This window comes from Apodemus sylvaticus, chromosome 17, assembly GCF_947179515.1.
Source record: "Apodemus sylvaticus chromosome 17, mApoSyl1.1, whole genome shotgun sequence".
Taxonomy (NCBI): domain Eukaryota; kingdom Metazoa; phylum Chordata; class Mammalia; order Rodentia; family Muridae; genus Apodemus; species Apodemus sylvaticus.
In genome coordinates this window covers 27,681,173-27,707,371 of record NC_067488.1, presented here as the reverse complement: position 1 = coordinate 27,707,371, position 26,199 = coordinate 27,681,173, and the positions used below count along the sequence as shown (strand labels likewise).

The 26,199-nt window shown below is 48.8% G+C and overlaps 1 protein-coding gene and 1 long non-coding RNA gene across 7 annotated transcripts in view; both read left to right on the top strand.

Moving 5' to 3' along the window:
- Nucleotides 1-913: 913 nt before the first annotated feature.
- Nucleotides 914-5,533, top strand: LOC127668035 (uncharacterized). Its single transcript, XR_007973999.1, has 2 exons — nucleotides 914-1,024; nucleotides 5,048-5,533. It is a non-coding gene; the product is annotated as an uncharacterized LOC127668035 (long non-coding RNA).
- Nucleotides 5,534-10,402: 4,869 nt separating this feature from the next.
- Mtss1 (MTSS I-BAR domain containing 1) overlaps nucleotides 10,403-26,199 on the top strand; it is a 138,550-nt gene continuing 122,753 nt past the window's right edge. For 2 of the 6 annotated variants that reach the window (XM_052161623.1, XM_052161627.1), the window contains exon 1: nucleotides 10,406-11,062. In XM_052161623.1, coding sequence (XP_052017583.1) covers nucleotides 10,991-11,062 — 72 coding nt within the window. In that variant the 5' untranslated portion in view covers nucleotides 10,406-10,990. Of the gene's footprint in view, nucleotides 11,063-26,199 lie in introns of all 6 variants that reach the window. The other 4 variants (XM_052161626.1, XM_052161617.1, XM_052161625.1 and 1 more) reach the window with 4 other exon arrangements.

The window sequence follows — 26,199 nt, the reverse complement described above, 5'->3', positions numbered from 1 at the left end:
GCCTGTTTATTCTTTGTTCTCGATAGACTCTTGCAGAGGACAGGTTCAGGTTCCCAGCACCCACATCATCTGTAGCATAAGGTCCAGGGGTTCCAGCGCCCTCCTCTGACCACTGTGGGCACTTGCACGCGTGTGGAACACAAGCAGGCAAACATACATGAACACGAATAGTGTTTACATTAATCCGTGGCTACAACGTGGATGAGCTCTGGCAACGTCATGCTAAGTGAACGCAGCCACATACATAGTGTCTGATTCACCGATGTAGTGTCTGAATAGGAGATCACAGAGACAGAAAGTAGATTCGTGGGGTTGCTTAGGTCTTGGGGCTGAGAAGTCGGGATAAATGGGAACTGATTACTAGAACTGACTTGCGGAATTGAAAGGGGTGAATTTTATAGGTGTGAATTATACGGCTTACACTAAGGAAAAACAGTATACCATCGAACAGGAGTTTTTTCAGGAAGTTTTGTCGTGTTGTTTTCCCGGACCCCAGTTTACCTTCTCTTTTCAACATCCAGCTTCATTTCTCCAGAAGCTTCTCCAGATGGACCACAGCAAAAGATGCCCAAGTGATTAAACCATTTATTGTCCAAACTGGACCGAATTTGAGGAGAGGAAGGGAATCACTCCGGCAAGTTCTGTGGGGTTTCTGCCTCAGGGCTGCAGGGACCAGGGGCGTGGTTCTGTGGAGCTGCAGGCTGGGGAGCTGCTTCTGTGGCCCATGCTTCCTGCCTCCATGCTTTTCTGGCGCAGCAGGGTGGTGTTGGCATCTTACCACACTCGGCCCCTGGGAGAGCATGGTCCCTTGGCCCCCCTAAACCAGCTCACATCCTTACAAGTAGTCTCTCTCTTAAACTTCCTCCATGACCTTGTTTGAGTCAGCCATCTGTTTCCTGTCACCGAACTTCAAATAAACAGCCCCAGAGACACTTTGAAAGGAAGAGTGCAGTCACTCAGTGACACAGCTATGTCGCCTCCGAAGAGCCACCGCGCCAACTATCCTTGGTGCCAGTTACATCAGGTCCTGATAGTATTGCGCGGGTCCCCGGGGGGAGGGGGGCATTCTTTGTCCTAACCTTGAGTCGAGAGCAAGACAGTTGCGCCCCGGTAGCAGGCATGCGCACGGTTCCTTTATCATCCTAACCCTTCTCTCCATTCCTACTTTGAGCACTTAGTGCAGTTTATAACTTTCGCTGTGGGGAGACATATTTATTTGGTGTTCCTTGTGCAGAATCTGCTGTACTCCCAGACACTGAAGAGTCACGCGCTTCGTCACCTCTGGAAAATTCTCAAACTCTATTGGAATACTCACCTCTAGGACGGCTTCGTTGCCTCCTTGTCTCTCACCCTCCTGCTTTGTATTTTTTTCTAGAATGTGTTCTTTCTGGTCCAAAATTCGCCTTATCAGTTCTCTGACTTATCTTAGTATATAGGCTGAGCTCTGTGACAGCATTTTTGTAGTGCCTAAACTTTCTGGTTTATTCCTTATTCATAACGCATGTTTCTCTCTCTCTCTCTCTTATAGCAGGGTAAGCTTTTGCTTCCTTGATGGGTGAACTCTCATTTTTAAATTATTTTCACTTATTTATTTGAGTGGGGGTGGGCAGGCAGTAAGTACATTTCCTTGTACGTATAGGTCGTGTTTAGGAATTGGTTCTCCGCTGTGGGCGTCCTGGAGACTGAACTCAGGTAGTCAGGCCTGCTGGCAAGAGCCTTTACCCACCCAGCCTCTCACTAGCCCAGGCGAACCATTTTAAATCTCCTTCTATCTAATTGTTCCACTATTTCTTAGTCCTGTGGGTTTACTCTTTGCTTCTGTGTTTAGTAATTTTGAGCTGTGAACCATTGGTGGGGGGGGGGGGGTAGGGTATGATTGCCAGTGAGAATCTTAGAAGATTTCAATGAGATTGAAAACCTTTCAAGTGGGTTTTTTTTTTTTTTTGGTACCCCACCCCCACACCTGTTTATTGTGTTAAGGTCTTGAGTATCTCCAGCTGACCTTGATCTCACATTATAGTCAAAGTTGGCCGTGAACTTCTGATCTTCCTGCCTCACCATCGTGCCTCGTCTTTCGGGCTCTTGAGGACTGAACCTAGGGCTCTGCGCATGCCCGGTCATCACTGGAGCTTCAGCCCCAGCCCCAGGGCTGTTTCTCATTTGTTTTTTACTGGTTTGCCTACCCTCACTTTAGGCCAGTAACAAACTGTCACATTCATTTACATCTTGGTTATTTTTGAGTCCACGCAAGACAAGGCAAATTTCAAACTCAAACACAGCTGTACTGAGTCCACTGGTTGCAGCCGCCCAATTGGATGCTTCCTGGCTCAGCCCAGCCAAGAACATCAGATGTCTTGCATCAGCTTCCTGCCTTGGAGAGGCAGGTGGGTGTGACCTACCTGTCCCAGAAACTGTGTGGTTGTGGGACCCTGGATCAGCTGCATGTCCCTGCCTCGGAGGAGAGCACACAGTTCCTTTTCTAGTCCCTTGGTGGGTGAGCACCCTGACTACTCCTGGATTCTCAAAACTCCAGACTCTTCCCTGGGCCATGAAGGCATCAGCTCTCAGCGGGGACACGTGGGCCTCAGTCACCTGGTGGAGGGCAGGGGACAGTTTGGGGAGGTTGGTTATCTCCTTCCATCATGAGGGAGAGCCTAGGGATCACACTCAGATTCCCGGCAGCCTCGGCGGCAGGTGCTTGTGCTTGCTGAGCCTTCAGCCCCTGGCCACATTTTCCACTTTAAAATGAACTCAGTTAGCTCCGATGGATTTAAAATAATTGCATGTTTCTCAATATGGGAATCTAAGGTTTCCAAAAGAATGTGCATTTCATGCCTTGTGGTTACTATTCTAGCAAGCTCCAGTGTCTCTGTCACAGCTATTACGTCTCAAGGAGCTTATAGGGAACACAAGAGGGCTGAGCCCTGTCAGCAATCCCTGTCAGGATAGGCCCTGTCCTATACAGTTTCATTTCTTTATTCATAGCAGGAATCTAGGCTCCTGAGAACCTTATTCTTAATACCCAGGCAAGGACAGTAATAGTTATCATGAGGACATTCAGATATGTTCAGGTCAAAGGATAGCTATGAATATATGATCTATCACAAAATCAAAAATGGAATTAAACATTATGAGGATTTTGGTTGTTGTTTTCTTTTCTTTTTCTATATTTCTTTTCTTTCATTCTTTTTTTTTCCCAAGAGAGAAACCAGGTTTCTTTTTTTTTTTTTTTTTTTTTGTAGCCTTGGCTGTCCTGGACCTCACTGTAGACCAGGCTAGCCCTGGTACTTGGAGAGCTATCTGCTCTGCTTCCCAAGGGCTGGGATTAAAGGCATTTTGTTTTGTTTTGTATGTGTGATGTTTTTTTTTTGTAACTGTATTGTAAGGCTCTCTTGCATGAACTTTGTATATAATAACATCATATTTCAATGTCAAAAGGTTGCACACGGCTAAAGCAAAGCACTATGGGAGCAGACCTGGCTTGGCACACCACAAGTGCCCAAGAAACACGAAAGGGTATGAATGGAATTCTCCTCACCCCACTATAGAGTAGACAAATGTCCTAGAGAGTTAGAGCCCTCAGATAGAGCCTCTTTTCTTCGGAAAGTCCCAGGAAAAGGTAGCTTCTTCCCACAGCGCCCTGTAAACACCCCATATACTTTACTCCTATTATGAGAACAAGTACATCGGCTTGCAGATGATAAATGTTTTAAGTTGAGAAAACTAAAAAAAAAAAATTTAAGAATTGGAAAATATGGCATTAATGTGCTACATTTTAGCCACTGTAAAATGACATGATTAATAACAGCTTTATTAACATTTGTGCCTATCTTTGCCCCTGGGATAGCCGACACCAGAAATAGGTCTGCTTAAGCGTTGGTTGTAGGTCTGTGGATGTTCTGACGTGACTTCTGCGTCGTACCACCCATCTCTCACCATCTTCAGTTAGCTTTCTGCCTCACCGACACATTCTAGACCCACTTTAGAGTGGAGCATTTCCTAGGCTGCCGTGCACCAAACACAAGCAAAACATCCCTTAGGGTGAGTCATCTCGAGAGATATTTTGAACTGATTTTTTTGCTAATTTTGTTTCAAAACAGGTCTGTTTCTAACTTAAACCTTTCCTATACTGGAAACTCCCCAGCTCTCTAAGTGATTTAGTGGCTGTTTGGATCATAAAGATTTCTGCTGCTAGGTCAGCTGGATAAGCTTGAACAAATTTATAAGGAAGTAACATTGACATTGTAATCTTTGTTTTTATTCAGTGTGTGTGTGTAAGAGAGAGAGAGAGAGAGAGAGAGAGAGAGAATGTCTAGGAGTTGGCTCTCTCTCTCACTGTGTTGGACCCAAGAATCAAACTTGGGTCATCAGGCTTAGCAGCAAGTGACCTAACCCACAGTCAGCGAATCTAATCTTCAGTGAGTAGCCCTGTGACAAGTACTGGTCTATGGTATCCCATTCAGTGCTCACCCAACTTGTCTATTATCTTTGTTTGAGTCTATTCTATTTTGAGGGTTGTTTTCTTTTTCAAGATAAGGTCTTTCTATATAGATAAAGCTGTCCTGGAACACACTACATAGACCAGACTGACCTCAAACTCACAGAAATCTGCCCAGTCACTGCCTCCCTAGTGTTGAGACTGAAGGCACGCACCACTGTGCCTTGCCTATTATGTTGATTTTAAAGAAGTAGAAACAGAGTCGCCACGGGCTGGGAAGACAGTACAGTAGGTAGAAGTGCTTTGCAAGTACAAGGAGCCAAGTTTGATGGTCAGAACCCAGGCGAAAACCATCAGGCAGCACGTGTTTGTAACCCTAGTGCCTACTAGGCACAGACAGGTGGACGAGCCTACTTCCTGAGCGCCTGGCTAATGAAAGGCCTGGTCTCAAAAACAAGGAATGGGGCTGGAGATACTTCTCGGCAGTTAAGAACTCTTGATGCTCTTACGAAGGACCCAGGTTTGGTTACCAGCACCCCCACAGACAGCTTGCAATTTCTGTGACTCCAGTTCCAGGGGTGCCATGTGCTCTTCTCTTCTGGCTTTCAGGGGTACCAGGCACACACACACACACACACACACTGCTGTGGGACAGTTTTTTTCATTATTGAGACATTCCTTCCTGCAGAGAAGCTCCTTAAGACAGGAAGGAAAACAACTCAAAATAGCTTCAAGAAGTCTCTGAACCTGACTAGATTCGCTGGGCTACTCTCTGTCGGTAAACAATTAAAGCTGACCAAAATCGCTGAACTGCAAAGAAGATGTTGAGAGCCGGCCTGATGCTTGGAAGATGCAGCCTTCAAAGCTGCCTGGAAGAGGTTTAGACCAACTGAGGCACCCGGAAAGGACACGCTCCAGCCTGCAGAGCTGTCTGCAGGCTGCGTAGTATGCTCCAGGTCTGCAGCTTTGTGGGCTGTCACCCGAGCTGGGGTGGGCTTCGGTGAAGGAGCCATCTTTGAGTCATTTCTGCTCCCGTAGATAACCCCTTGCTCATATTGCTATGAGTAACCCCAATAAAAGTCATTGGCTCACCTAGTTGGACTTCGGTGGTATCTGTACTTTGCTTTCTCATGGGATCCCTATCAGAGATGCATGCATTGCATCTCCCTGGAGAAGTTTCATCACACATATCTGCCTGTGAACACCCATACTCATAACAACAACAAAATAAACAAAACAAACAGAAGAACTCAAGATGGGTGGCATCTGAGGAGCCACACCTGAGGTTATCTGCAGGCCTCTACAAGCCAAACACAAATGGGACTGGGAATAGAGAAGGTGTGTGCAGAGAGGCAAAATGGCAGGAGCACAAGAGCTAGGCAAAATCTTATTCAACCACATTATTTTTGAACTTTTCTCCCCCCACCCCCACCCCCTTTTTTTTTTTTGCTGTGTTGTTATTTTTGAGACAAGGTTTCTCTGTGTTGCCCTTGCTTTCCTGGAACTGGCTCTGTGGAAGAGGCTAGCCTCAACTCAGAGACCCACCTGCCTCTGCCTTCTGCGTGCTGGGATTAAAGGCGTGCACCGCCACCATTGCCCACCTGGCTATGTGGGGTACGGCCCTAGCTCTCAGCTCACACAACTGCTTGTGGTGCAAAGACCCTTCACAAGGGTCAGAGCTTTGCAGTCTTCCTTGAGTCTCATTGCAACCCGGGAGGTCTCAAAGAGAGCGACAGGAAGCAGCTTAGCATCACTTGAGGGCTTTTAACGACCCCCACCCCACCTCCACCCCGCCCCACCAAGGCCTGAAGTAAGGATCAAAGCCTTGGGAGAACTGAATGAAGTGTCAGTGGAATAGCCTTAATACTATTTCGGCAGCTTTTCTGTAAATTTGAAATTATGCCATAAACAAAAATTTAAAAGGACTGAGGATGGATCCCCAGCACAGAAAGGGGTGTAGGAAGAATGGATGGAAAGGGTATCAGTTGATCTTGAGGGATTTCTGTAGAAATTGAATGTTAGTGGCAAGATCCAGAAAAAACATGTTTAATGCGATCCTATTTTTGTGAAACAAAATCCCTCTTGTATATCTTTATGAGGACTGAATGAAATACTCATGGTAAATTAAAAAAAAAAATGCAGAGCCCAGTTGCTGCTTAGTGCATAGGCACAGGTGCAGGCACCTCCTTCCAAATCAGGTTTCTTACCTTTACCATATATTAGAATAGCCCTGGGGAAGTTTTAAAACATCCCAAGGACCAGTCACAGCCCAGACCCATTAAATAAGATTCCTAGCAGGAGAGTCCAGTCTTAGGTGCCTTAGAATTTCCTCAGAGGCTTCTCATACAGCAACGTTTTCGGACCAGCTGGGCAGACCCTTGTGGAGGGCAAGGGTGGAGGGTCAAGGCTGGGAAACAAACCCACGTGTGTCGCCTTAGTCAGCATTAGGCTTAGATGCCCACACCAGTCCTTGGAACAGTCCGTGCCTGGAGAGAGAGCTCTGGGGAAGCAGACTGGTTCCACAGATCAAACAGCCCAGTGGCCAGAGGTCAAGAATTAGAAGGGGAATGGACATTTTGAGCCATGTTTACTCTTGGACAGAGGGTTTGAAATTCCTCAGATTAGTTCCTGGGAGTTGAGTTTGTCTGTCTCTCTGTCTCTCTTTTTAATTTTTTTTCTGAGACAGGATTTCAAACACACACACACACACACACACACACACACACAGAAGGATAACACCTAAAGTTGCCCTCTGCTGTCCACATGAGTAGATGTATACACACACACACATCACACACACACATCACACATACACAACACACACACCACCACACCACCACCACCACCACCACCACCACCACCACCATTACCACCAAAGAAGAAGCAAGAAGCAGGTACTCGGTGGTAGAGGGAGGAGAGGATAGAAGCGGCGAATACAGCCGACTCTAGTGTAGTCTTAGGTCAGTCTGACCCTGTCGGTTCCACTTCTCCAACACCCCTTTGCAAAGCAGCCAGATTCCAATCTAAAACTGCCAAAAGCCAGGCGTGGTGGTATGGTAGCACCATAATCCAGTGCTCAGGACGGGAGGCAGGTGAATTGGCAAGAGTTCCTGGCTAGTGTGGCTTTAGACTGAAATCCTGGCTCAAACAAATTCAAACCCCAAATATGGGGCAAGTACATAATTCTCAGTTGGTACAGCCTTTGCCTTGGGTCCCCTCCCTACCTCAAATGAATAGTCTGAGGAGGTATGTATCTGTAATCCCATCTGGGAAACCTTCCTTCCACACAGCCCTTTCTTTCTCTCTCTCTCTCTCTCTCTCTCTCTCTCTCTCTCTCTCTCTTCCTTCCTTCCTTCCTTCTTTCTTTCTTCTTCCTTCCTTCCTTTCGTTTTCTTTCTTTTTTCTTCCTTCCTTCCTTTCTCTCTTTTTCTTTCTTTCTTTCTTTTCTTTTTTTTTTTTTTTGATTTTGGCTTTTTTGAGGCAGGGTTTCTCTGTGTAGCCCTGGCTGTCCTGGAACTCACTCTGTAGACCAGGCTGGCCTGGAACTCAGAAATCCACCTGCCTCTGCCTCCCAGAGTGCTGGGATTACAGGCGTGCACCACCACTGTCCGGCTCTTTTTCTATTTTAATATTTTTACTTTAAGGATTGACTGGTCGAGTATATGTGTATGAATGCATATGTCACTGCCCAGTCCTGGTCTTATTCCTTCTACCATAGGGAGCCTGGGCATCAGCTCAGGTTGTCAGTTAGTGGTGTTGTGTTTTACAAAAAGAAAAGAGAAGCCAGGAATATGTTTCGAGGAGGTGTGGTATGGTTTGGGAGAAGGGTGCTTCTGCGGGGCCCATGCTGAGGCATTCCTTCCCGCTTACTGGCCATAAGAAGGTGTAGTGTAGAGTTTATTTAAGGCATAGGGAAGGGAGTTGAGGGAGTAGAGACAGAGAAAGGCACATACAGAAACATACACACGCGCACACACACACACAGACAGAAAGGAGTAGAGGCCGGCCATGAGCACATGGAGAGGGGAGGGGAATGGGAAGAGGGTAAGGGGCAAGAGAAGGGAGCAAGAGAGCACACAGCCCCTTCAAAGACCTTTTAGTGCTGGTCTTAAGAGAGGACAGCTAAGTCAGTGCTGAACCTGGTTGGAAGCCTGGGGGGTGGAGGAAGCTAAAGAGTGGTATGCGTTGGCCAGCATTGCTAAGGTTGGACCAAGAGGGGGTAGAGACAATCAGGGGTATTGTTTGGGGGTCTGGCAGAAAGGCAGGGCCAACTTCTTCCACTAATAAAACAAGGGCCTTCAATTAGATGTATTGCATAAAGCTGCAGAATGCACTCTACAGTGAGCGAGACAGCGCGCCAACACTGCAGGTTTGCAGTGGCTGCTCCGGAGCTAGACTGTGTTTGATTCTTGGCCTGGCCTACTTTTATTGAGGATTTCCTGAGTGTTGACTTCCCATATATCAAATACCACTTTAAGTATTTGCTTTTCTTCTTTTTTTTTTTTTGGGATTTGTTTTTTTTCCGAGACAGGGTTTCTCTGTGTGGCCCTGGCTGTCCTGGAACTCACTCTGTAGACCAGGTGGCTTCGAACGCAGAAATCCGCCTGCCTCTGCCTCCCAGGTGTTGGGATTACAGCCACCACTACCCGGCAAGTATTTTCTTTTATTAGCTCATGCAATAATGTCTTTCCTGATTACCAAGGAGAAAACTGGCCCAGAGGGCTTGGGTAACTTATTCAAGGCCAAAGCTATGGGAACCTGTCCGGGAGCTTGAACCAGCCAGTCTAGCTCATTCACCTGGATCATTATAATACTAGCGACATTAACATCAAAATAGTAATTCCAGAGAACAGGGCCTGGCCAAGTACTAATACCAGTAAGATACAGATGAGGCATTTGCAATTGAATATCCTTAGGGGCAAGGTTGCCTCAGAGACCAGTGATTTAAAGAAGGTTTGGCCTCTCCTGTTGTGGGGACAGAGGCACGAAGGAAAATGTATACATCAGTGTTCTGTGCAGAGTTCCCTACATTCTTTTGATCCGTATTGAAAGAATGACTTACTAAACTTGAGTTAATTGGGACTATAGCATTTGACACGATCCTTTTGGTCAAGCTCGACACCGGGCTCCGTTTACTTTTGCAAACGGCTCAATTAGGTGCTTTTAAGTTCGTTTCCAAGTTGCTCATTTGATCCCCCTACCAGACACCGGAGGAAGACCTCAGAATAAGTGCTCCTGGCTGTGGAGTTAGGCAGAGGAGCTAGGGACACAATTATCAAGTCCACCTCAGTCTTTGGTGCCCTTTGTTAAACTTCTCAAGGGGGGTGGCTTTCTGCGGTTAGGGCAACCCTGGCTTGAAACCATCAACATTCAAGCCGCACGCAGCCAGCGATCTGTACAGACAGATGAGCAGGCGATTAGGAACCCTGATGCCCTTTGCTTCAGCAGATCAATCTAGCGCCCTGCAACTTTATGGAACTCAGCATCCCACTGCAGGATACTCTTCCCGAACTCTCCTGCTGGCTCCCTGCAACCGTGACTCGGCGTTGCAGTCCTGACATCATCGAAGAGGCCTCTCCTCCGGAGGCTGCAGTAGCGACAGCCAGAGCAGCTTTCCTGCTCCGCTGGTCGCTCACCAGGTGCGGGGCGCAGCGCTCAACGTGCCGACCTTGCAGGTCTCTCGAGGGGCGGGGCCGGCGGTGCAGCGCGGCTTCACTGCACGCAAGAAGCCATTGTGGGAGGCTGGGCGCTCGCTCGCCCTCCCCTCCCGGAGACCCCCCGCACGAGGCGCTCCGAACGTCCGGGAGACGCACACCGGGCTCGCCTCCCCCCCCCCCCCTCCAGCTCCTCCTTGCAGCAGGCGCCCTGCACGCCTCTCCGCCGGCGCGCGCTCCCAGCCCCGCCCTCGGGCGGCGCACGCACCGGCCGCGAGCGCGCGCCTTCCCCGCGCTCCCGCCCCAGACTCGCGGTCGCGAGCGCGCGTGCGCTCCTCGCAACATCCCCGGGAGCTCCGCCAGAGCGAGCGCGGGGCCGGGCGCACAGGAGTAAAAAGGAGGCGGCGGCCGCGTCTGCGAGCAACAGATCCGGGCGACGCGAGCTGGTCTCGTCTGCTGCTGCCCTATTTCGTTCTTTCTTTATTTTGGAGTTTCAGAAAAAAAAATCTTTTTATTTTTATTTTTTTTTTTTTAAATTTTCGTAAATGGCGCTGGCCCTGGGTCAGCGGGCGGTTTTCTCTGCACCAAGATGGGATTTGCCTTTTCCGTCGTGGGCACCCGTGGTGGCTTGATTGTCAGTCTTCTCCGGGCATTTTTGAGACCAGGAGCCGAGCACTGCACGTAGGCGACTCGCCCTCCGGAGCGGCTGGGCGTCTCGGATTGGGACTCCGGGGGTAGAGTGCAGTAAATTGCGAGCACCGCGTGCTCTCTGCAAAACCGGCGGCGAGCCGGAGGTAGGTCGCTCCCAGGGTGAAACCGCTCCCGGGCTGAGCGAGCCCGGCCCCGTGCGCAGTGCAGCCGCCCCGAGAGCGTGTCCTGTCCCCGCCGCGCCGGGAAAATGGAGGCTGTGATCGAGAAGGAATGCAGCGCGCTTGGAGGCCTTTTCCAGACCATCATCAGCGACATGAAGGTAGGACGCTGGGGGCGCGGCTGCTCTGACCTCGCCGCGGGGCTTCCCCTCCACCGCCGCCGGCCTGGCTCTCGCCGGCGCCGCAGGCCACCTGCGGGAGCTCTGGCGACCCGGGTGTCACCTGCTCACCCGCCGCGCTGCTCCGGCTGTGCTGGGTCACTAGGCAGGCGACTTCCCGGGGGGCTAGTGGGGGAGAATCTGCTGCCACTTGCCAACCCCTGCATTCATAATCCCAGGGGGCGACACCATCTTGTTCCTTTGGGGGTTTAGGGCCCTAGTTCCAAGTTTTCCATTGTCTGTCCCTGGACTGAGTGTCTGCGACCCGTGGAGGATGGACGCCCTGGAGGACACCTGATTCCCTGGGTTTGGGGTGGAGTGCTTGGCGCGGTGGTGGAGCGGTAGTGGGAGCCCCTGCTTGGCTGCAGGAAGGAGTCTTCCGGCCTGAGAGATTGGGTGGCAGGGTTGTTACAAGCTTGGCTTTCAGGTCTACCTGGAGTAGGGGAGTCTGAACAAATTAGTTATTAATTAGTCAGTTCCAGAGCTGCTGATGGTGTTCCTTGGCTTTCCCATCCCCTCCCCCGGGGCTCGGCGCAGAAGTTCCCAGGGTAGGTCTTGCCTGAGAGGCTCACAGCAGGAAGGCAAGGTTGAGGTTTCCAAAACTACTATACCCAGCTCTCTCAAACACACATCCACACCCCACTCTTCTCGGGGAAGGATTGTGTGTGCGTGTGAGTGCGCGCGTGTTGGGGGCGGGGAACAACACCCTAGCCTTTTCCTGCAAAGGGTGGGACTGGAGATAACCTGATCCTCGAATGTGGGTTTTCTGGTGCTCTGAGGTACACCGTGACTTAGGTTACCCAACCTAATAAAATAGAAGCAGCTCCAGGAGCTGCCTGGAGGTGGGAATTGGGGGCGACAGAGGGGGGGATTTTTTTCCAGTGTATTTAGGGAGCTTCTCTTTGGCTCGAGGCCAGCCCCAGTCTGCCTCAACAGATCCGGGGAGGTGGTGTTTAATTAAAAGCTCGGCTTCCAAAAGAGTGGGCAGGTTTGGAAAGCTGTGCTGGCGAGTGGGTGTGGACAGCCCCTCTTCAGCCGCTGCCTGGCGCCTGGGGAAGCTTTTGTCTGATGAAGTGTAAGGTTTGGAGAGGCCGTGGGCCTTCGACGTGGACTTTGGGGAGGAATGTTCAGCTGTCGTGCCTGCCTCCTCTTTTTAGAACCAACTGTCACCTCATCCAGTGTGAACTTTGCCAAGGTGCTTGGCTGGCTGGTCCCGCTCAGGTCCATTTTGCAATCCCACCAAGCTCGTGCCTTTTGTCAGAAATCCTTGTAGCCTAATCTGTAGCCAGAGCCTGCTCGCCCAGGAATGCCTCAAATCCAGTCGCTTGGAATTAGATGGATTAGTCTGTCCAAAGACAGCCTCCTTTCATTCCTTTGCCCTCAATTCACATTGAATTATCGAAGTGTTCTTTTGAACAAAGATTGACGCCCCTCCTAGGACTCTGGTGTTTATTGTTAACTTAAATTTCACCCACTTTACTATAGTCAAAACAAGATTTGGTTTGAGGTACAAACACACACTGTATGTTGTGAAGTGCAGAACAGGTATCTGAGATGGGTTGATAAAGCCACCTTTTTATTTTTATTTTTATTTTTTAGTTTTGGAGGAGGTAATGATGTTTCTAGTCCATGACTAGAGATGAGGAATCCAGGATCTAAACTGAATCGCTGACTTCAGTTCCAGAGTAATCACACCTGGAGTTCTCCCTACCATTGATGGTGATGACAGTGGTTGTTGTTGTTTTAATCCAAAACCAAGACTCAGTTCTTTCCAGTAGGTGGTTTGAACCCAAAGCCCTTCTGAAGGAAATCCTTCCCCAAGGACAGACAGGCTGTGCCACCTACCACCTACCATCTGGCTGCCTGGTGTAGGCTCTGCTTAGGCATCTGTAGGTAGAAGACCTGGTACACACCGCTCCCTCAGTGTTGATTCTAGTTTCTCCCTCTTAGAGTTTGGTAGATTTCTTTTTTTTTCATCGACAGTAGACTATTTCAGACTGAAGGTACAGCGGAAGATTACACTGTGCTTTGGATTCTGAAGAATTCTAGACTTTTTGGGGGGTAGAGAGGGATTGGGGATAGCACGCAGGCTGTCTGATTTCTAAGTGGTTTTCTGCGCAGGGGAACTGCTAAATATTTTCATGGAGTTTTTCTTTTTTAGAAGACTTCTTTATGGAGTGGCCAGCAATGACACCTCAAAAGAGAAGTAACAAGATTAAATTGGGCTTTTTAGGGCAGGCAGCATAGGATCTATGGATATGTGGAGTTGTCAGCAAGGAAGTTGGCGTCTTGGTGTCACCTGGCATTGGATGACCTCCTTGTCCTTCCCATCTTTAAACTCATGACCAGCTTATCACATTTTTGGTTCCCTCTCCGTTCGCTTTTAGGGAGTCGCCATTTGGATTGTCATCTCAGTACCATATTTTAGGTGATTTTTTTTTTTTTAAGTGATGTTGAATTGGGGTGAGAAAAAGGCTAAGGACATTTTTTTTTTTTTCTGAGTAGCTTTTGAGACTTCATAATGTGCAGCAACACAGGAAGGGAGTCAATTTCCTCTTTGGAGAAAAATAAAAAGATAACAAGAGAGTGGAATAATTTCCACGCCTGTGCCATCCATCTTCTGAAGCAAAGAAGCTCCAGACACGGACGGGACAAGCTCGGGAGAGTCCTTGGCGCTTCCTGCAGAGACCCCTCTTGGGGGGTCGGGTGCGGAAGAAGTTGTCACTTGGCTTCCATTGGGATCCAGCCCCAAGGAGAGCAAGCAGCAGCTGCTAAAAAACTTATTGATTCCTTGAGGAGAGGAAACCTCTGTTTTCCCCCTTCCTTCCACCCTGCTGGGGTGGCAGTCACTAATGAATGACAGTGTGCAAAATCACTTACTGGCTGTCTTCCCTGGGATCCATGTAAATCACCCTTAAAGCTGACCTGTGTGGGTTGCACCCCCCCCCCCCAAAAGGAGGGGAGGGCTGAGCCTTTCTTGTTGCTTCTAGGAAGGGCGTTGGTTTATCTGGGGTGGGGGGGGCGCAGTGATCTGGAGGTGACTGTTGACTATCAAGAAGTTCTTAGGATCTTTTTTATTTCTATCCAAGTTCTGGGCAGAATTGGCTCTTGGTAAGGTAAACAGATTAGTGTTGTTTGTTTTGAATCATTAGACCAGAATTTGACCGTGTTTCCATGCTTTCTAAGTTCCAGAGACTTTGCTAGCCTGACTTAAAGAGTATCTCACCCTAGGGACAGCCGTCTCCTTTTAATAATTAACTTTTATTAAAAAAAAAAAAAGACACTAAAATCAAATATTTCCTTGTCCTTCTTCAGGCACCAGGATGCTGGGTGCCCGAGTTGGACCTGCTGCAGGTAGAACTTTGCCCTGGGTTCAGGTTTATGTAATATGGCTAAGCTAAAAAATACCCAATTGCACCTGAAGGAGCCGTTCCATGTGTCTCTTTAGACTGGGGTGTTCTGTTACAGGCACCTGTGCTGAGCAGAATAGCGGCCTTGTTCAGTTCTTCCAGACTGCGCCCACCTCTGCTGGCCACCAGTATCTCTGTCTGAAGGTCTGTCTAAAATTAGAGCTGCTAAAGGGACATTCGAATTCCACAGAAATCTTGCTGTGGGTCAGAGACACATGGAGATACTTCCCCTCAGTTATCATGAGGTGACAATATAAGTAGCAGGTGCATGCAGCGACTTTCTGGCTGTCCTGTTCGCTGTTGTGAGGTTCCTGTAGTAAGAGGGATTCACTTCCTAGGTCTTTAGTGAGGCCTCCTAGGTAGAAGGCCTTTCCCTAGGCCCTGCCCTTGCTCCTTTCCCTGATACATTATGGCTGCAGGCGATGAAGGAAGGAAGGGCTATAGTTTAGTCAGGGGAAGGGCGTCTGTCAGTCTTCTTGGACTTCTCTTTCAAAATGCTTCACAATAAAAAGGTTTTTTGTAGTTAGAGAATGAAAAGCTATCCAAGGGACCAGGTACCGGGAGAGACGTGAGGTCTTCTGGGTAGAGGCTGGCAGCTTACACAAAGGCAGAGCCAGCAGGGCCCTAGAATGGCCAGATGGGCCCCATGTTGGCTTTTCTCTTGGCAAATGGTTGTGTTTGGCCAGGGTTTTATAGCTCCCTCATTTTGGGCCTGTGGGAGAAGAAGACAAAGTAAAGATGTCATAAAGTTGGCAGTCGGAGCTGCCCAGAGAGGGCTCCGTGTTTGGAGCACTAGGGTCTCTTCTAGGGAGACCAGTCTTTTGGGAGTTCAGGGCGTGAGTCTTGTCTTCCTTTGGAAATAGATCACTTTTGGGACTTAACTTAGCTATTCCGTGGGGGAAGACCCTTTTATATTCTGTCAAATAAAGTTGTTTAGAACTTGTTGCTCCATATCCCAAACCTTTATGCTTTGGAATTCTATAATTCATAAAGGCCCAGATAGAGGGATGACTGACAGCTTGCATGGAAGGTAGGCTGAGCTCACCTCTGGCCTGGTTCAGCACTCACCGTTCTAGAATAACAGATGCTCGTCTCTGTGGTATTTTATTATCAGCTGCATTGAACCACCAAACTCTGCTACGATGTCAGGAAGTCAGACCCAGCCTCTCCAGCTGTCATTGGCACCGCACATAAACAGGGGGACACTTTCAATACAGGTGCAGGATGTCTTACATAGATAGGCCCAGTCTTCCTAGCAGCTGGCTGCCTGCTTGACCTCCGACCTCTTCTATCTCATCTCGGGCTATAAAGGAAAAAAAAGAAAAACCAAAGAAAAAGAAAAAAGAAAAATGCCGAAATGATCCAGTCAGTTTGGCCAGCTCAGTCGAGATTGCTAAAATGCTCGGTGGGTGAAAAGGTCGGAACTATTGATCCATTAGATGCTTTATCATCTGGATCTAAGCTGTTTCCATCTTTGCGAGGACTGGTGAGGGCTGGCAGGGTTCCTTCTGCGATGAGACCATTTAGAAGTTCCCATTGGGAAATGGAAAAATGAGATCATTTCGAGTTCCCCATTACTACTTGGAATCGCCTTCAGGACACTTTCCCACCAAACCCACACCTCTGCGAAAATAAAGAAATCGTCTTTCCCCAGACCAAACAAGCCAAACAACAGCTTTTGGATGTAGCCGTTCAGAACACCCGGGGAGGACGTATTTGGGGCCCCTTCACTGGAACTGGCTGAGGCTTTGAGCAGTTTTAATTCACATTTGCAGATTGTTCTGCTGATATGGCCTTATTAAATAGCAAAGGGAGAGACAAACAGTAAATTAATTGGCGGAGCGTTCAGGACGAGCATCGAACATCGTATTTGATTGCTGCGGCTCTCCCTTAAATTAGATGCAGAATGCGGGTTTCTTGGGAGTGTGTGCTCCACAGACAAAACAGGCCCCGAGGCCCCAGCCAGCCCTAGTCCAGAGTGTCCTGAGACTGTGTCCCCCACCCCTAAGCCCTCCTGGAAGGACTTGGGGTGACTCAGTCTCCACATCAACCCAGTGTGGTTAGAAGTGGCTGTTTTTTACCCACTGTGCGATTGTGAGGTTTGAGTGTCCGAGGTGCTCTGGCAAGTCTGGCTTGCAGTCGGTGTTCATTATTCATTGCTTATGGCACACAGTGGGTGGGAACGGACTTGGAGAAGGACCTGCTGTGTGCCAGGCTTCTACTGACAGTCATGCATGATTATTTTACATCGCACACACACACTTTGCAGATGAGAAAAAACGGAGTCTTGGGCGGGGAGATGCAGTAACCTGTCCGAGGCCATGGTGAGGGGGACTTGGTGTTCAGACCTTGTCCTCTTTGGCCCAGAGTGGAGCTCTTTAAGAACTCAAGGTGGGGTGTGGATATATTTCTAGAAGATAGCACTCCGTCTGTCTGAGCCCACGGGAGGGTCAGAGAAGGAACTAGGGCCCCTGACCTGGAGGCGTGGGCTCTCATGGAGATGGCTGTGGGTGGAAGTTTCTAATGCCTCTGGGAAAAATATTTAATTTAAGGAGTATGAAGAGTTACGGCTTTCCTCTTTTCCCATTTATCGGTTAAATCAATAGAAAAGTTTGCGATGTCCCTCTCTCCCTGGTTCTGAAGGTGCACGAGGGGTGGAGAAGCTTCGGGCCGGGCGCTCACCGGCTCCCCTCAGTGAGTGCTTCTGGCTCAGGTACAGAGCTCGTGGGATCTCCTCACTGGCTGGGGTTGAGTATGGAGTCAAGGTGTCTGAGGCTGCACTCTCATAATCATATGGATTAGGCAGGTTCACGCAGAGTTCACATGACTCCTCAGAGGGAACTCCTTACCTCAAACTCACTCCGTGTCCAGCCCCCAGAACACGCCTGTAAAAAGAGCTTTCTGTGTTTCATTACGCCCTGGTAGCCCTCCGGTTTGGGCCGAGTTGGTAGAACCCTTGGCCTTGAAAACCTGGTTAGATGGGATCCTCAGAGAATCACCTTCCTGTGTTAACTCTTGGAACATACAGCCTTGGTCTAAGTCTTTAAGTGGCTTCTTTTCCTGTCTTAAGTGTGTGTGTGTGTGTGTGTGTGTGTGTGTGACAGTTGAGTGCCCTTTAAGCTATGTGTCTTTTTACTTGATTTCTTTGCCTCAAAGACTGGCCAGGAATGGAAACCCTGGCTTGCTTAGTGCCAGTATCTCCTGGGAGAGGTGGAGGTGGCAGTCATATTGTTGGGCACTCGCTTGCTTGCTCGCTGCCACCTGCCATCTGTCACGTGACAGGCCTCTGCAGGGGCTGGGGGAGTGGGTCTGACCAGGGTAGGAGGTCTGGGCATATGTGCCCTTTGGGTGGCCCAGCATGGTTACAGAAGAGGCCCACAGAGTGCCCTGGGGGACATGAAGCCTGGGCCTGCTTTTTCCCAGATTCCCCGTGTCAGAGCTTTAGGGAGCACCTTATTTGTTAGGATTATGAAAGCACTGGGTCACCAGGGTCGAGCTATCACTGAGCCATCGAGCCTCCCCTCACAGATACAACCCCAGCACCGCGTGTTCTTGATCTCACCCAAGCAAAAGAAGAATCCGTTTAGAGGCTTGCACAAGGATATGGATAATTTCCATATCACCTAATTTAGTCTTCAGGATAGCCAAATGGTATGTTTTGCTGGTGTGTATCTCACCACTATTAAAAATTAAAATAAAAATGCAGCAAAATGCTAAGTAATTCCAGTAAAACTCAACAAAAGCTTATCTAGAATTCTTCACAGTTATTTATTTATTTATTTTTTTTTGGTTTTGGTTTTTTCGAGACAGGGTTTCTCTGTATAGCCCTGGCTGTCCTGGAACTCACTCTGTAGACCAGGCTGGCCTCGAACTCAGAAATCCCCCTGCCTCTGCCTCCCAGAGTGCTGGGATTACAGGCGTGCACCAGTCTGTAATATGCTTATCTAATCTGCTCTTCCTCGTCTGGAAATTGTTGGATGTGTTAGTGTGGCCACGCTACTGAGTTTTCCCTCTCATGCCTCTTTAGCCAAGCACACTGGTGCTACATTGCCATCTGGTATTTGAGAGGTGGAGGAGAAAGACTAGAAGTTCTGGGTCATTCCCAACTACATAGAGGCTCTGTGGTAAGCCCAGGGCGGCGGTGTGTGTGTGTGTGTGTGTGTGTGTGTGTGTGTGTGTGTTGTGTGTTATGGAGACTGTTTTAAAATACAAAACCAAACCCCACCAATAAGAGTACGTAACAGCAGCAAATGCATCCTTTTAATTGTTGGAGTTTAAATAGCCATGGTGGCTAGGGGCTACCTCACTAACCAGCAAAGACCTTAAACACTAAGTCCTGTCGCTGCCTGCAGTTCAGCTTCCTGTCCGTTAGCCAGGATATGACGCCTGTAGATATTCTGGAGCCCTGCTGCCCAGGAACACAGGGAGCTAAAGGAAAGCCCTGCGGCTAAGTTTCTCAGTCTCTAGGAGGCCCAGTTTTGTTTTCTGTAAGGTGGGGGTAATAATACGCCTGCCTTTTAGGTTCCTCAGGGAGATTCCGAAATGCAGATTTATTTACCTGTGAAAGGTTCGCCTCATTGCTGTCTTCCATGTGTCCAGGAGTTAGTTACGGCAGCCTGTAGATTGGGAAGGGACCTGGGATCTAGGTAGTAATTATGTCTTTGCTGCTTCAGGCAAGCACTGTCCCACCCTTTCTTGACCCCACCCTTTCTGGAGCTGTATTGGAGCCTGTTGGGGAGCTTCTAGAAATGGGGATGTGAAAGGTGTTTGTAAAGTAGCCCCAGTACATTAGAGCCCTCTGGCTCAGTGCCATCTGCTGGGTTCCATTTCTCTATTTGCAAATCCCACAGACTGTTCATTAGAGGAGGGACTGGGAGTAAAAAGACCTTCAAAGATACTGAGGACAGGGGCTGGGAGGAAGCCATCTTGTGTCCCTTTGGTTTTCTGGGTGATCATCCCTTGTCTCTCAGTGGCTTCTGGCCCTGACTCTAGTATTGAGTACGGATGGAGCCTCCGCCTCCTCCCAAGACCTGGCCTTGATTTGAGCATCTTCCTGCTGTCTGCACAGCTGCCCCTCAGTCTGCTTGGCTGCGACTAGGCCCTCTATCCCTGGCCCCAGCCGATTGGCCATGTGTGCCCACAGGCCACACGGACTTCGACTCCCTCAGACTCGCCACAGCTCCTCAGTTTCCCGCCCCACCATCTCTGTTGAAATCATTCTCATCCTTCCAGGGAAGGGTCTTCTTCTTGGGCCATTTCTCCTAAGAGGGATTCTGTGAGTTCATCCTTCATAGTCTACTGAATAGTTACTAATTTCAAAAAGTGGGTTTTCTGGGTGGTGGAGGTGTACACCTTTAATCCCAGACCCTGAGGATGCAGAGGCAGGTGGATCTTTGTGAGTTCGAGGCCAGCCTGGTTGACAGAGTTGAGTTCCAGGAGAGCTAGCTACACACAGAAAAACCTGACAAAACCAAAAACCCAACAAAAATGTATTTTTTCTTTGAATTTTAAAGCCCGGTTCTGCCATTTTTGGGGCCCTTTATTCTGGAAAAATTACTTTCCAGAGTCTTGATTTTTTTTTTAAATCTACATAATGGGGGTGAGGAGATAATATTTATCTCATGGATTAAAAGTGAAGGTAGAGCTGGGCGTTGGTGTCGCATGCCTTTAATACCAACACTTGGGAGGCAGAGGTACTTGGATTTCTGAGTTCAAGGTCAGCCTGGTCTATAGAGTGAGTTCCAGGACAGCCAGGGCTACACAGAGAAACCCTGTCTCGAAAAAAAACCAAATAAAACAAACAAACAAACAAAAAAAGTGAAGGTAGATATTTGGCATGAACGCTTTTCATGTCTGTCCAGGCTACCCATGCCTGTTTCAAGCACCTGCAGTCTGCAAGTACAAATTCTGAAGCTTTCTTGGCTATCAGTAAGATGACACTCCTCAAATTCCAAATTTTTGGACATTTTAGACTTGAGACTTCGGAGAAGTCTATACAAATCTAAATTAAAACTCTTGACATTTGGAAGCGAGCCTGGACTCAAGCATGTACACACACACACACACACACACACACACACTTTTAAAACCAGAGTGCCTTGCTGACACTTGTGTTTCCTCAAAGTACAAGGTCACTCTTGAGTTTGTCACTCCAATCTGTATTTGCAGTTCAACTTTCAACCTACAGATAACTTTCAAGAATGCGGTATGTGTATTCTGTAGTCTGACTATGTGCTTGGGTGACACTGGGCGTGGCTGGGTGGGGGAGTTGGAGCAGTGAACAAGCCTGTCCCGGGCTTTGTCTTGATGGTCTTTTCAAGAGTCCCAGGCAAGCAAGCCACCAGTCTTCACTGCGTTACACTGCCAGGAGTCAACACAAGAGTTTGTGGGGTTGTTGGGGAGAGCCTCTAATTTCCACTTGGGGTGGGAGGACAGAATCACAGAAGGCCTTTGGTCTCGGTGACACCCAACTGACAATTCAGTCTCATTTTACTTGTGTAATAAATGTTTCTGTGGTTGGGGCTACCAGGCACTAAGTGTCTGACACTTAAACCCAGATGGGTAGAGACTGCCTTCAGTAATTCCTGTTCTACAGAAGGGGAGCAGAGCCGCAGAGAGGTTCAGCCACTTGTGTAGCAAGTGCGGGGTTAAGCCCAAGCCGGGTGACATCCTGTGACGTCAGCTCCAGGACAGCGCTCTGTAAGCCACTCTGTTGTCTCCCACAGTGTGGCATTTCAACATTTTTTTTTCCCTTCATGCTCTGCGGTGCATGCATTTCATCCGTCTGATGGTTTCAGGTATGCCATCAGGATTCTAGACAGATGCATTGCATGCAGAATCCAGATTTGCTTCTGGGCTGCTTCAAGAAGCCTTGTGTGGGGTGAGCTGAGAGAGCTTGCTGTGCAAACAAACATAAGGACCAGAGTTCAAATCCCTAACACTCAGAGAAAACACTGGGCATGTCTGGGTTCTCCTGTAACCCTGGTTCTTTTGGAGGCAGAGTGAGCTGGACACCCTAAATCCACCTCTGGCCTGTTCATGTTCATGGGTGTATGTACCCACATGCATATATGCATAGCACCCTACATCCGAAAGAAGTTTTGAGGGGCCTCAAGGGACAGAATCCAGTAGTTGGCTTGACATTTTTGAGCAATTAATTGACCCATCTGTTGATGCCTTTAGCTTGTTATCAGCAGAGAGATGTGAGTGGAGAGTTGGGGAGCCCACTGTGGCTGCCTCAGGATACATGCTCTACTTGGGGAGCCCACTCCAGACCCGGAGACTGAGTGGCAACCAGGAGCAGGCAGATCCTTGCAGTTAGGGGCGGGCAGTGGGGCGGATTAGTTTCCAGGGAGACCACGAGAGCATTCTGAAGCCAGGCTCCTTGCATGCGGCCATTAAGGAAGTCTTTGAGTCGGGTTTAATGGTCGCTCTTTGTTTTGAAGTGACTGTTTACTGAACCTTCAAAGCCAACGCCACAGCAGGATGTGATCTGGGACCTGAATAATTGCATCAGACACCCCAATAGGAAGCAGGTACTGGGGAGCCTAGCCAGGAGTAGCCCAGAGCCAAACTCCAAGCCCCAGCCATTCCTGGGAGGACCCAGGTCCTCATTCTTGCAGTCCCTTGGAACCCGGTTCCCCTGGAAGTTGGCCTGTTTGATGGTGCTGGCCTTAATTAGGGACACCCTAATTAAGTCACTGAGGAGGCAGTTTTTTTTTTTCTTAAAAAAAAAAAAAAGCAAATGTTTTGAGAGCATTTCATGAGGGATTACTTCTGAAAGATTATACAAGTTATATAAAATTAATGGAAGGAAACCTAGAAACTTCAATTAAGTGAAGTTATCCAAAAGCACCAATTACAAAGTGGGTTATGTACTCAGGCTCACAAGAGCCCAGACAATTAAAGGGCCATGAAACCCCCTTTTCATCCCTCTCCCTTTCCCATGCGAGGGGTTATATAAGCTGTGTAAGTCTCTGTGACGGCCACGTGACTTTGTTTGTATGTCTATAGGAAATTCTACTGGGGACACATTTGAGGACCTACTGTGTGCGGGGTCCAGCTTGAAGTGCCGGGGACAGAGCAGCAGCCGACACAAGTGACAAATTCCTGCCTTTCTGAAACCTACTGTCTAATGGAGTGGGTGACAGATAAGGGATGGACAAGTGGCATGGATTCTTAAAAAAATAAAACAAAACAAAAGCAAGCAAGCAAACATACCAACCCCCCTTTTACTTTTCATTATTATTTATTATGTGTATGGGTGTTTTACAAGCCTGGTGGCCAGAAGAGGGCATTGGACCCACGGGACTGGAATTAACAGACAGTTGTGAGCCCCTGTGTGGGTGCTGGGAATTGAACCTCGGCCTTCTGTAAGGGCAGTGAGATGCTTTTAGCTGCTAAACTATCGCTCTAGCCCCCATCCTCTTATATGCCGAAAGGAATCCATGCAGTGGCGTGATCAGACCTGTTTGTCTCCAAGAAGCTCCAGGAAGGGGACACTGAGTAGCCACTTATGATCCGAGGAAGAGGGGTCCAGTCTGTGCAAAGGCCCTGAGGTAGAGGGCTTGCCTCTTAGCTATGTTGGGGTTTTCACTGTTAGACGCCAGGCTGCAGTGAGTGTGTGGGTGGTTTTGCAGGTTTGTGTTCTTCTGTGAAGGATTTATCTGTGGCCTAAAGGAATGCACTTCTCAAAGCTTCTGGAACAGGGTGCTGACTGTTTCGCAAAGCATGTCTCTGCTTACATTCCTGCGTCTGAGCGCTCATCTTCCAGATTATTTTGAAAGAAGCAGGACGTGGGCATTAATGCCAAGAGCTTGCTGAGTTCCCAGTTTCTAAGGGCTTTGGGCAGGACGTACCTACCATCTTATCTTGCGCTGTGGTCCTCAGATCTTGCTGTCTGGGTAGTTCTCAGAAAGCAAGAGTGTCTTCACTTGCAGATTCCTAGGCCCACCCTTAAATTCCTTGTTGATCTGGGGTGGGGCTCAGGAATTTGCCCTTTTAACAACTGCTTACTGATTCTCTCTAGGTTTTGCAGGGGTTGCAGGAAGGAGAGCTCGGGCCTTCCTGAGCCGCCAGAGGGAGGCTTCCTCTATAGTTCACAAAGCAAGAGGTTCTGTGTGTGTGTGTGTGTGTTTCACTCCACCATGGATATCTCTGGAATATATTCTGGGTGGACATTTTGAGTCATGCTAACTGTGACTCTGGGAATATCTTGCCCTCCTGCATTCTTTCCCTTTTTGGCCAGGAAAATGTCTGCTTCCTCTTTGAGAGCCAGGTGAGAGATTTGGAAAACTCCCACCAACCGCCCTCCAAGTCTGTCCAACGTGGAGAATGCTCCTGTCCGCAGCTTTTCCATCAGTGCCTGACTGGCCCTTCACTCAGTGCCTGCACATAGTAGATACTCATTTAATGTGCTGTTCTGGATGGCTGCTATTGTGTGCTGACTCACAAAAGCAGGGCTGAGCTCCCCCTGCTGCTCAGCCCTCCCCAGCGAGGCAGCCTCGTAATCATCCTCTGGGGGCAGGAACTGGCCATCGGCCTTGATTACTGATGGAGACGGAGTGGCACCAGGTGATGAAGTCACTCGCCTCTAAGGTCACTCAGTGAACAGATCTGAAGTTGGGACTCTCTTGTCATGCTCACAGTCTTGACTGTGTGCCTGTCAGGGCGCCCTGCCCCTGCAAGAATGACAGCCAGTGGAAACACACGCACGCATGCACGCACGCACATATTGTTAAGTGTAGCACCTTGTATGGACCACCAGGGCATCTTTCCTGGCAGCCTGGGGTAGGAGGAGTTGGGTGATGAATGAGATGATGGTCTTTGTCCCAAATGGAAGCGGATTCAGCACAGTGTGGCTAAGGCAAGGTCTGGGGTGGATTTGATGAGTTTGTGAACCTGTGCCTGCCTTCTGGAGGATCGGGCAAACGGAAATGGTAGCTAGTGAGCGCGCAGGATCTCAGAGGTCAAAGGCATTTTGGGGTTGGTAGAGGCAAGTCCAGAGAGGGTCCCTGGAGGAACGAGGTGGAGAGGTGTGCATGTGCGCGTGTGTGAAGTTGTAGGGTCCAGACTTTGAAATTTATGGGGTGCTAGGGTTATGGGGCACTTTGCTGGTCATCTCGGGGATATTGACAGACAGGAACTAATAATCGGAGTGACGGCTCTGGGCTCTGCCCCTGAGGGTTCCATGGGGCAGGTGGCAGTCTGGGGAGGGCTTAGCTGCACAAACTTTTCATAGGTAAGAGCAGTGAAAACCTGCTTTAGGTGCTGAACTAATGAGTTCCCACGTTTCCTGAGGTGGAGGGGCAGCCTCTCCATGAGCTACTTTCCCTGTCTTAGGAGCCAGCAAGCCTAGCAGCAATGAATACAGTTACGCAGAGGGAGTCAAGGGTGATGCTCACTTTGCACACATCTCTCACTCCTGAAGCCTGCGCACAGGCACATGCCCCCTGGGGTTCCTAGGAAGCCCTTTGCACGCCCTTTGGTGCTATCTACACGAATGTGCTGTTCTCATGTTGCTCATGGGTCCTTCTGGACTCCTAGGTGGCTAGGAGTCCCCTTGGAAACTCTCTCAGGCAGTGTAAGGTGCACAGGCAGCCACTGCCTTTCCTCTGGTTGGAGGGACTGTCTCATGTAATAATTGGAATAATATCAGGCAGTACCAACTTTGGAGAATAGAAAAGGAGAGGGGGAGGAGTTCTCTTTGCAGAGAAATTGGGAGTATGGAAACGCATATGCTACAAAGGGTGGCAAGGGCAGGACTCAGTGCTGGGTGAGGCTCTCCCAGGTCAAGCTGAGAGCATCCTAGTTCCCCAACCTAGTCATGAAAATAAGTTCCAGGCCAGCCTGGGCTACATAGCGAAGCCCATCTCAAAAGGAAGACCGACAAACAAATCAGATCCTGAACGCCCTTTGCAGTTGTGAAGCACAGCTCTGGTCTGGCCAGGCCCGTCTGTCTGTCTGTCTGTCTGTCGGAAGTTTCCACAGGGAGAGCAATTCTAGATCTCCCAGTGCTGTTGATGCTGAAGTCTGGAGAATGAGACCAAGGCACTGATGATTATGTTTTAGTTCCTTGTAATTTAAATTTAAGTAACCCTCAGTTCCTAGCGGGGACTTATCCTCTGTTGGATAGCTCATAATAGATAGATGATAGATGATAGATAGATAGATAGATAGATAGATAGATAGATAGATAGATAGATGGACGATAGGTAGGAAGAAAGAGGAAGAAAGGAAGAAAGGAAATTAAAAGCCAAAGCAAATTTGAAGATACAGTTGACATATTTGCTTAGTTATTTTAATTGCTAAATGGAGACATACCCATATGTCAGAAAACACCCTGAGCGTCTGGATGAGCTTGGGAGGGGCCAGCTGGATGGGGACCGCCTTTTGTGGGTGTGCCTTCTCTTTGACAGGCAGATTCCTTGCTGGTGCACTTGAGCAAGTGTGTGAGGGTGGATGGGGGAAGAGAGCAACCATTGATTATCCCCGGTCTGTCATCCCTGATGGACAGGGATAATTAGTGGATGAGGCAAGTCCCAATCAGAAAATAAAAGGCCAGGACTGGTATTTATGATGGATGGGTTCCACCAGTGCCTTTCATCTGAGACTCTTAGGATGCTGCATCTTGCGAGCTAGGGTGAGGAAGTTTGGTTTGGGAGACTGAGG